General features: G+C 40.1%; 1 protein-coding gene across 1 annotated transcript; it reads left to right on the top strand.

The window, feature by feature from the left end:
* Nucleotides 1–10940: 10940 nt before the first annotated feature.
* LOC123602523 (olfactory receptor 52H1) lies at nt 10941–11888 on the top strand. The gene has a single exon (XM_045487008.1). The coding sequence runs from the start codon at nt 10941–10943 to the stop codon at nt 11886–11888; it is 948 nt and encodes a 315-aa protein (XP_045342964.1).
* The last annotated feature ends 242 nt before the right edge of the window (nt 11889–12130 follow it).

Below are 12130 nucleotides of genomic sequence, written 5' to 3'. Positions count from 1 at the left end.
TCTAGGAGTTACCAGTGAGTGTCAGTACCGTCTCCCTCCCCTCAGTGGTCCCAACACAAGTCACCTTTCCTCTGAATGAAACACCAGAGTTCTGTGTGGTCTCTCTCCTACTGTTTTCCTGCCTCCATTCATGTGGGATTAGATTCACCATTCTACAGTAACTCTCTACATATAATTTTAGTAAGAAAGATATGTTTTTGTGGACACAGAGACTATAGTTTGACTATATGTTCTTTTACATGTGACAGCAGTCATATAGAGTTTCTTCCAAAATTATTTGATGTATTTTGAACACCATAAATAAAAATGTTATGAAGTGTAAGTAGAAAAGATAGTAGAGACAAAACAAAAAAGCATAGATGAAGATTTTTTAAAAAAATAAGGTAAGAAATAAGCCAGTGTACTTTTATCTTCATGGGTTCCTATTCTCTTATTACATATGTGGGAAGATTTAAGCTCTAGAGTATGTGAGAGATAAGCATGATTTAGTTCCATAATTCACACTGCATATAAATAAGAAGACAGTGAGATGGTCAGAGAAATAGAACTATTCCTGTTATGAAGAACAGAAAGAGATATCATCAGAAAGCTCTTAGAGAGAAGCTCCCAGTAAGGTAATTAGTCACGTTCTTACCAATTACAGTTTCATTGGGCCTCCTATGTCCCTCATCTCAGTATAGAGCAGTAGAACATCCTAAATTTTCATTTAATAAAGGCTACAGACTTTTCTGGGAGCTAATATAATACAAATCTCCTTAGGTCTGGTGTGGTCCAAATATTCTAGATTATTCTGAGTACAGAGTAGATTCCAGTCAATCTTCATTCATTCATTCATTCAACAATATTTACTGAATATTTGACAAATATTTTCTAAATCTGCAGCACTGTGTTAGGTAAACTGTTTCCTATGTTGACCAAAACAAGGATGGGTGTTATGCCCCTGGTGTTTGTAATTTAGTGAGGGAAATGAGCCTCAATCATGTAACCAGACCAATGGACATGTAACTTCTAGTTGTGTTAGGTTTTAGGACACAAAGAAACCAACAAAAATTTAAAAACGGTGCTCTTAAAGACAGACTATCAGAGGAAACCAGCTTCCACTTAGGTGAGCAGAAAGCTCTTCCTGAAAGAAGCGTTATTTTCTTTAACAAAGATGGGAATCATGAGAAAAAGCCAGTCAGGTGGGAGAGGGAGGGAGGCAGAGGATTCAGGCAGAGGAGGTGAAAAATCTGTACACTGAAAATTGAAAGACTTTAATCAGAGAAATTGAGTAAGACTCAAGTAAGTGTAAAGGTATCCCATGTTCGGACTGGGAGAATTCATATTAATAAAATGTACATATTCCCCCCAAAATCCACAGATTCAATGTAATCCATATAAAAATACCAATGGCATGTTTATAGAAGTAGAAAAACTAAGCCTAAAATTTGTATGGAATTGCAAAAGCCAAGCTAAGCCATGTTGAGAAAGAGGCACAAACCTAGGGGCATCCCATTTTCTGATTTCAAACAGTATTACAAAGCTGTAACAATCAAAACACTATGAAACCAGTATAAAAACAGACATATAGATAAATGGAACAGAATACAGAGGCCAGAAATAAACCCATGAATATACTGTTAACAAGGACCCGAAAAAGGAAAGGATAGTCTATTCAAGAAATGGTGTTGGGGACAGTGCATATCTACATGCAAAAGAATAAAACTAGACCCTGGTCTTAGACCACTCACAAAGCTTTATTTGAAATGGACTCAAGGCTTAAATTTAAGACCTGGAACTATGAAACTCCTACAGGAAAACATGGGAGGATAGCTCTTTGATGTTGTTGGCAATGATTTTTTGGATATGATACCAACAGCACAGGTAAAGCAAATAGAAATAAAATAAGTCGGACTACAACAAACTAAAAAGCTGCTCAGCAAAAGAAACATAAACACAAAGAAAAGGCAGGCATTTACAAACCATACATCTGATAAGGCGTTAATTTCTGAAATATGTAAGGAATTCATACAACTCCAGGGTAAAATAGTAATAATCTGATTAAAACAATGGGCAGAAGACCCTAATAGACCTTTTTTTCCTCAAAGAAGAAGACATTTTTTTTTAAAGTTTGTAATTTATCGGTATCTTGATTTTATTAGTTTTTAAAATTTCAAGCATATGGAAATATAGAGAATAACACAATAAATACCCATGTGCTACCATTGAGCTTAAGGGGAAAAAAACCATATATAATTGAAGGGTGTTAACCTTCCCTAATCTTATTCCCTTCCTTCCTTCCCAGTGATAATTACTATCCTAAATTGGTATGTAATACTCATATTTTTATATATCCATAAACAACATATATTGCTTTGCATGTTATTAAACTTATCATTAATGATCTGTTTATTTAAAATTGTATATGTCCTGCAACTTGCTTTTTCATTTAATAGTGGCTTATAAACTTTATCTGTACATCTTGGTCTAGTTTATTCATCATTGTTGAAGAGTAGTACGTTCTGCGATTTACTACTTTTTACTTATTTGATTGTTTATTTATTTACCTATTTATTTAAATTATTTTTAAAAAATTTATCCAAGTTAGTTAGCATATAGTGCAATAATGATTTAAGGAGCAGAATGCAGTGATTTATCCCCTGCATATAACACACAGTGCTCATCCCAACAAGGGTCCTCCTTAATGCCCCTTGCCCATTTAGTCCATTCCCCCACCCACAACCCCTCAGGCAACCTTCAGTTCGTACCCTATGTTCAAGTCTCTTATATTTTGTCCCTCTCCCTGTTTTTATATTATTTTTGCTTCCATTCTCTTATGTTCATCTGTTTTGCGTCTTAAATTTCTCATATGAGTGAAGACATATATTTGTCTTTTCTAATTTTGCTTAGCATAATACCCTCTAGTTCCATCCATGCTGTTGCAAATGGCAAGATTTCATTCTTTTGGATTGCCGAGTAATACTACATTGTATATACCACATCTTTATCCATTCATCAGTTGGTGGACATTTGGGTACTTTCCATACTTTGGCTATTGTTGATAGCACTGCTATAAACATTGGGGTGCATGTGCCCCTTTGCAACAGCACACCCGTATCCCTTGGGTAAATACCTAGTAGTGCAATTGCTGGGTTGTAAGGTATTTCTATTTTTAATTTTTTGAGGAACCTCCATGCTGTTTTCCAGAGTGGCTGCACCAGTTTGCATTCCCACCAGCAGTGCAAAAGTGTTCTTCTTTCTCCGCATCCTTGCCTGAGTTGCCTGAGTTGTTCATGTTAGCCATTCTGACAGGTGTGAAGTGATATCTCATTGTGGTTTTGATTTGTATTTCCCTGATGAGGAGTGATGTTGAGCATTTTTTGATGTGTCTGTTAGCAATCTGGATGTCTTCTTTGGAAAGTGTCTTCTCATATCTTTGCCCATTTCTTCACTGGATTATTTGTTTTTTGGGTGTTGAGTTTGGTAAATTCTTTACAGATTTTGGGTACTAACCCTTAATCTGATATGTCATTTGCAAATATCTTCTCTCATTCTGTCAGTTACCTTTTAGTTTTGCTGATTGTTTCCTTTGCCATGCAGAAGCTTTTTATCTTGATGAGGTCCAAATAGTTCATTTAGCTTTTGTTTCCCTTGCCTCTGGAGACATGTTCAGTAAGAAGTTGCTGAGGCCGAAGTCAAAGCGGTTTTTGCCTGCTTTCTTCTCGAGGTTATTTATGGCTTCCTGTCTTACATTTAGGTCTTTCATCTATTTTGAGTTTATTTTTATGTATGGAGTAAGAAGGAAGAAGACATTTGAGTGGGCAACAGGTACATGAAAATGTGCTCAACATCACTAATCATCATGGAAATGCACATTAGAACCATAGTCTGAAATCATCTCACAGTTGTTAGGATGGCTAATGTCAAAAAGACGATAACAAACGTTGGCGTGGAAGTGGAGAAAAAGGAGTATGCTGCTGGCAGGAATGTAAATTGTTACAGCCATTATGGCAAACAGTATGAATGATCCTCAAAAAATTAAAAGTAAAACTCTTATATGATTCAGCCATCTTACATCTGAGTACATATTGGAAGAAAACAAAATTTGTCTCTTGAAGAGATTATCTGCACTCCCATGTTCATTGCAGCATTGTTCACAATAGACAAAATATGGAAAGAACTCGTGTCCATGTTTGGATGAGCAGATATATGTACAGCACATTTTATACGAGGGAATATTATTTAGACATGAGAAAGAATGAAATCTTGCCTTTTGCAACAACATGGATGAAGTGCATTATGCTAAGTGAAATGAGCCAGATAGAGAAAGACAAACGCTGTGTGGTATCATTTGTATGTGGAATCTAAAAATAAAAAATCAAACTCATAAAAACAGAGTAAAATGATTGTTCCTGGGGGCTGGGTTGGGGGACAGGAGAAGATGTTGGAGAAAATGTCCAAAATTTCACTTATAAGATGAATAAGTTCTAGAGATCTAATGTTAGGCACAATGACTATACTTTATAATACTGTATTGTTTCCTTGAAATTTACTAAGAAAGTAGATGATAAGTGTTCTCACTAAACACACACACATACACACACACACAACTATATGACATGTTAACCAACTTGATTGTGGTAAAATTTCACAATGTATATATATATATATATATATATATATATGAAATTATCACTTAGTACACTTTAAATATATATAATTTTATTTGCCATTTATACCTGAATAAATCTGAAAAAAATAAGAAAGTAAACATTTATGGATGAACAGATGGCAAGATGCTTATTTAGAAAGGAAGAAAGAGAGAGGAAGGAAGGAAGGAAAGAAGGAAGGAATGAAGGAAGGAAGAAAGGCAAGGAAGTAGCACATGAGAAGACACAGAGCTGAAAAGTCTCTGTGCATTACAGGAACTGGAATCTAATGTGGGGGGGAAGGGGTTAGATAGACAGAATACAAAATGGTAATATTGCAGAAGATTGGAAAACCCAGATCATTTTAAGGAATGTAATATTCTAAGAACAATGGGAAGTCATAGGAATTTTATAATTTTTTTTTGAAGTTTTCTGATTTTGAGAGAGAGAGAGGAGAGAGAGAGAAATCATGAGGAGGGAGGGGCAGGGAGAAGGAAAGACAGAATCCCAAGCGGGATCTGTGCCATTGTTGCAGAGCCCAACATGGGACCTGAACTCACAAACCATGAGACCTGAACCAAGATCAAGAGTTAGACACTCAACCAACTGAGCCACCTGGGCACCCGGAAGTCATAGGAATTTTAATCAAGGCAGCAACTAAGTCCAAATTGTATTTTAAAACATTATTCCTAAATCTATTGTTTTTTAAGGGGTTTGTGATAGTTTGGGGCGGTGGTGGCTCCCTGGATTCAGCAGTCACTCTACTACCCTTTCACATACATTTTAACCCTCAGGAGGTGGGCAGCCTCTTTGCTCAAGAAAAAACTTAACCCCTCAACCGCCTGAAGGAAAGGCAATTTCACCACAAATTAGAAACAAAACAATAGAAAAGCTTTGCTCAGCCTACATGAAAAAACTCCGATTTCATTCTGTGCAAAAGAGTGAAATAGCAGTTCAAGTAATTGATGGGGGCCAAAATTAGCGTGTATAAAATATTCAAATAGGCATAAGGAAATTCTTCCTTACTCATTTCACCACTAAATCATTTTTTTAAAAGTAACATGATTTTAAGTTAAACATACTGCTACAGACATGGTGGTGATTGAATTGTAGGAAATAGCATTTTGAAATAGTGGGTCAGGACTCCTATGGGGCATCCTAGACAGAGGGCCAGTTGTCCATTAAGGTGTTACCCTTCGATCTGCGAATAGAACCATAATATCTGTGTGTAAAATAATAGTTTTTCGTGATATTTAAGGAAGTGTGAAGGCTGAGAGGTGTGACTCAATTTTTTAGGATGTAAATTATAGATAAAGTGGGAAGGGGCACCGGGCACATTCGTATTTAGTCCAGTGGAAATCATTAACTGAGACAATGATTTTTATTAGCCCAAGACAATGATTTTTATTAGACAACACTAAGCTGCAAGTTCTACATAACCTTCTGATTGGACCAGGTGTTCATATGAGACTCATTCAAGTTTCCATAATCAGCTCTGCTCCACATAATCAACAAAGGAATGCAGACGTTTCCATAAGGGGACAGATTACACCAAAGGTAAGGATTGTACACTTATCTGACTTAAACATATCTCCTCTTCCTGTAAAATATTGGCCAAGGAACTTCCACTTCTAGTACATCAAACAAAACACCATTGTGCATTTGTCCGTTATTTTCAACAGTCTTGCGATACAGGATTTAAAACGATAGCCATTGGAACAAATGAAAGTTTTGTACAGTGTGTCCAACCAGAAGGAAATATGCCTGTGGATGAGACAAAGACCAACAATTGGCAATTTGGGGTCCACTACTCAGGGTTATTGACCAATATCTGTGCAAGCATAGAGACAGAGACTCTGGCTGTGCCGTCCCAGGGACAGTGACCTGGCTGCTGATCTGAGGGATAAGCGCCTGTCAGGTCTAAACAGACCTGGGCCTCCAAGCCACCAAGAGTGTCGGTGGGCATATCTGGTAGTCTTCCCACAAGATTGTACTGTATTGTTCATATTGGGTTTTACAATAAAAATTATATTAGTGTTTCAATTGGGGTTGAGTCCCATTAAGGAAAACGTAAAGATAAGAGGAAAATAAGGATGAAGACTGACAAAACCACTGGAAGTAGCAGGTGCCAGGACTCAGAGGTGAGATCAGAACAGGACTGAAGCGAAGGGAGGACATGATCAGATACGCAAGGTAGGAGGAGCAGTGTGCAGAGGGGAGAGGCAGGAGGGAGACACAAGGAAATACGCTGATCCTTTAGGAAGCCATGAGAGTGATGTAGGTAAGAAGTGAAGGTAGCTGGACAATGATACAGAGGAGGGAATGGCTTGAGGACATTTTAAAAGGGCTCAGCAGCACATTTTTATAAGAAACCTCAATCCTCATGAGCAGTAAAGTGACATTTGCTGATCCTGGGAGCACTGAGAGCAGGGCTAGGGTGGGGAGTGGATCCAGTTCAGGACGTGATGGATTTCAAATAAAAATGGGATGTTCAGGCAAAGATATTGCAAAACAGCAGCCACTGGATTGCCAAGGGCAACATACTGACTTTGGCCGTCAAAGGAAATAGCGTCCAGGATCTGCTCTCCTCTGCCTCCGTAGAGGCAGTGCCAACCCACTTTCTTATTTTCCGGTTGTAATGCTCACATCCACATATGCATTGGGCCCCCAGGGGAAAACAAGGCACAGAGATCCACCGTGGAGCCTATGAAGGCAGATGCTGGGGCCCCACTTTGAAGGCAGTAGAGCATCTTGACATAGGCCATGTGAGCAGTTTAACAAGGGCTCAGTGAGCCCGCGCTGTGTTAGACATTTTCACAAGCACTGTTCTATCTAGTTGGTCACCCTTCTAGAATCTCAAGAGGTAGGTACTGTATTACCACCTTCTTGCACACATTAAGTGCATCGTCCAAGCCCTTTACCACAGAGGCAAGGACATGAGCTGGAGATGTGGCAGGTGGGCACGTGCACAGCCATGTCCCATAGGCATACGGGTTCACGTGTGATGCAAAACATAAAAATAAACAACTGTAGGCAATAGGAACTGCCAGGCATGGGCAGGGTTAACATGAACTTCTCCATTCTCCCCTTGAGAGTGATAGGATGTCCCTGAGGCCCTATTTACCTCTCCCCCCCCCCCCCCATTGAACATCAGCCAGAAATAATAAATGGGAAATGGGCAGGGAATCTACCTGTCCACCAGTCCCGGGCTTTCCCGTCCATTTTTTTCTTTGTTTGGTGCGTTTGCTCCTCCTGCAGTTTCTGGCTATCTCTCAGTATGACCTTTCTTCTTCTGGTCCGGCCCAATCTCCATGAATAGGTGAGTGTTGGCTGTTTGTGGTGTGGGGCCTGGACCAGGATTGGCCAGAAAGAGGGGTTGGGTGAATGCTCAGGGTTCCATTTCCAGGAGACACGCACTGAGACTGTCGCTTCCTTTCTGGAGTGATTTCCACTTAGAAGTCCAGGTCATGGTCACATGACTCGCACAGATACTCCATTTAAGGGACCACAAAAGATTTGAACGGATGCAGAGTCATACACCTGGGTTAAGCATGACCAAGTAACTGAGTTCAGCAAACTTCTGGGTCCGACATGTGACAAGGACTCACTGCCCTCACCTAAAACGTGGGATAAGTGTGCAGATGTGTGTGTGTGTGTGTGTGTGTGTGTGCCGGGGATACTCTGGTTAGTATATGCATCTGTCTGTCTCTGTCATCTGACGATACAGGCGATATCAAATATGATCTATTATTTGTCCTTATAATAAATGAGAATTATAGATATTAGGCTCTTTTGAAAAATGTGGGACCTAAGGATTATCGTTCAGGCATGTCCACACAGGTTGACAATAAATATGGATCTGGGACGAAAGTGCTCATCCATCTGGCTCCATAGCAAATCCTTACGGCCCATACTTTATTGAGATACTGTGGCATCTGTGTGTGTGTGTGTGTGTGTGTGTGTGTGTGTGTATGCGCTTATCTACCATACTGCTATACACACAAAATTTAATAAAATGAGTACTTATATTTTATATCATCCATTACCTGAGTCTTATTTAAATTCCCATAATTATACATCATATTCCATTACTGATTTGTTTCAACAGAATCCAATCAAGAATTTCTTCTTTCACTTTCTTAAATTCATTTAATCTAGAAAAGTATTTTTAACATCTATGTTCCCTGTACTTTATTGGTGGCACTGACTTGGTGAACTGACCGGACTGTTTCATAGATTGCCCCACATTCCAGATTCATCTGACCTTAGAATGACAAGCCTCAGAGTTCACTCGCCCCGTGTGTGTCCGTATGTGTGTTTGTAGATGCTTGGATGACTGTATGAAGATGCGTTGCGTCTGAGTGCATGACACACAAAAACTAGAGAAGATCCCTCCTCGCATAGGTGTGAATAAAGGACGACCTCACAGGAGCTGGGAGAGAAGCGATTCCAAGCACTGGTTTCAAGGTCCTGATGTGGGTTTTGTTCTAGGACGTGACCAGCACATGGATGGAACTTTTCACAAGAAGCCTGAACAACCTAATCAGCTCTCTCCTGTTGGTGACAGGTGGTGACTAGGTGCCCTCCGCGCTTAAGAACCAGATGAAGGTCACTCAGCTGGAGAGCAGGAATACTCAGCAAACAAGAGCTGGACTGTGGCAACCTTTGAACAGTGAATGTGTTCCCAGAGCCCAGAACCTAATATAAAGGAGATGCTATGGAGGAGGGTTCTGTTGCTCCAAGAAAAGTGTTTTTACACCTTTTTACTGATAGAAATGGGGCGTTCAGAAAGAAAAGAAGAGAGTATTTTGTTTCCCTTTACCAAAAGCAGAAGAGTGATGAAAGTAAGTCTGACGAGCTGGGCCTTAGAATGAGCTAAAACGTGGGGGTTGGCACAAGGCTGAACATGAGCTTGGCCTTGTAAGTCCAGGAATCGTAGGTGTAGGAACATCACCATCTTCCTCTCCCAGTGCTGCTCCTGGGAGTGCTTGGCCTTGCTCTATGGTTGGTTATGTGTAGATTATAAGTAACTTCCTATGTACTGACATTACTGGAGGAGGAAGAAGGAAACTAGTCTTTGAAAGAGCAGCTTTGCAAGTAAAAACGTACATGGCAACTAGCAGTTCCATAATTCATTTGTGAAATATGTTGTTTATATTTTTCTCACCATGTGTTTATATGATGTGCGCCTTGTGTATGATGTGTATGGTGTATGCATATGTGTAAGGTCTGTGTGAGTATGTGTGACACAAAGAGCAAGGTGCTAGGGGGAGTGTATCTTGTAGGAGTATAGGTAGGTGAATCTATTATGGTGAAATGTATGAGAGAATGTAAGTATAGATCAGGGAATATTTGAGGTCATAAATATAAATTGTGTGTATCTGAGACAATGTATCTCGAGGGGACTATGTTTATATCCAATAGGATATGAGTTTATGAGGACACACTTGTCTTCTGGACAGAAATCTCAACTTGGAGTGTTATTAGTTCAAATGTTAGGATGTTATACAGCTGTATAGCTAAGGGGTACTTGAAAATGAGTTTTTTGTGTGTGTGGGGAGGAGAGGAGTAAGGACCCAAGAACTTCACTAGATTGAATTTTGCTAATTTTTATTTGTTATACATATTATCCAGTGTAGAGTAGGAACTCAATTTGTGTTTGCTGAATTGACTATATTTTTGGATGGCCATGAAGGTGTGTTGACCTCACAAATCTGAGAGCCATGGTCATCACAGACCCTTGAAAGAGCAAGCAAGTATCCTGGGACAAATTTTGAAATCCCACATGACAGAGCAAGCAGATCTTGTCAAGGTCTTGTCAAGACCAAGCAAACAATAATGTCTGTGAATTCACAGAAACTATTTCCACCTGGAAAAAGTATGTGCTGTAATTTTAAACTTGTATCAGTGGCATACCATAAAATGAGAAGAGTGGTTGCAGCCCATCTGGAAAGCTGCTTGGAGGAGTTGTGTACAGGGCAAAGGTGGCCAGAAGAATGAACATATTCTCGTTAGGTAGTGTATATATATATATATATATATATATATATATATATACTATATATATATATATATATATATATATATATATATATATATCTGAGACAATCCAAGATTATGCAAGTTACCTGCAGTCGTTTTAATATCAACCTATTTTCACTTCAAAGGTGTCCCACGTTGAATGATAAATCATCTTATCTTTAGGAGTCAATAGTCATGAGTGGTTGGAAGTGAGAGTGACTCACATGACCCTAACTACTCTCTACTACCCTCTGTCCTCAGGACCTGGGGCCTGTGTCACCGTGTTCGACCATGGTCACTTTCAACCTGAGCAATTACAACCCAGGACCCTTCATTCTGGTGGGAATCCCAGGCCTGGAGCAATGCCATGTGTGGATTGGGATTCCCTTCTGTATCATCTACATTGTGGCCGTGGTGGGAAACTGCATCCTTCTCTACCTCATCACGGTGGAGCGTAGCCTTCACGAACCCATGTTTTCCTTTCTCGCCATGCTGGCTGTGAGTGACCTCGTCCTGTCCACAGCTGGTGTTCCCAGGACACTCAGTATCTTTTGGCTCGGGGCTCGAGAAATCACATTCCCAGGGTGTCTTACACAAATGTTCTTCCTCCACTATAGTTTTGTCCTGGATTCAGCCATCCTGATGGCCATGGCATTTGACCGCTACGTGGCCATCTGCTCTCCCCTGAGGTACACCACTATTCTGACTCCCAGGACCATCATCAAGATTGCAGTGGGCATCTCCTTTCGAAGCTTCTGCATTATCCTGCCAGATGTATTCTTGCTCACACGCCTGCCTTTCTGCAGGACACGCATCATACCGCACACATACTGTGAGCACATAGGTGTTGCCCGGCTCGCCTGTGCTGACATCTCCGTCAACATCTGGTATGGCTTTGGTGTCCCCATCATGACGGTCATCTCAGATGTGATTCTCATTGCCGTTTCTTACAGCCTCATCCTCCGTGCCGTCTTCCGCCTCCCCTCCCGGGATGCCCGCCACAAAGCCCTTGGCACGTGTGGTTCCCATGTCTGTGTCATCCTCATGTTTTATACACCCGCCTTTTTCTCCATCCTTGCGCATCGCTTTGGGCACAATGTCTCCCGCACTTTCCACATCCTGTTTGCCAACCTCTACATAGTTATTCCCCCTGCACTCAACCCCATTGTCTATGGAGTGAAGACCAAGCAGATCCGAGATAAGGTCATACTTTTGTTTTCTACCAAGGCTATGGAATGATGTTTCAATGTGCTATGGAAAAGCAGATATCATTGTATAGGGGATATTAATGTAGCAAGACTGAGAAAATGGCTAATTCTAATTGAAGTGAGAACTGCCTGCAGGTGCTTTTGCATACAAGGAAAATGGTGTGGTCTCTTTAAAGGACTTTCATTATTCTATATATAAAAAAATCCTTGATGGTGTGTTTGCTTCTGGAATATGAAGTTGTATAGGATATGATCAGGAAGAAGAGGTGAAAA

This window comes from Leopardus geoffroyi, chromosome D1, assembly GCF_018350155.1.
Source record: "Leopardus geoffroyi isolate Oge1 chromosome D1, O.geoffroyi_Oge1_pat1.0, whole genome shotgun sequence".
In the NCBI taxonomy this organism is placed as follows: Eukaryota; Metazoa; Chordata; class Mammalia; order Carnivora; family Felidae; genus Leopardus; species Leopardus geoffroyi.
Note: the sequence above shows the minus strand (reverse complement) of the source record. Positions and strands in the feature narration are given on the sequence as shown.

Excerpts from the sequence above, each read along its gene's own strand:
- LOC123602523 (XM_045487008.1), top strand. The coding sequence starts at position 10,941 with ATGGTCACTTTCAACCTGAGCAATTACAACCCAGGACCCTTCATTCTG.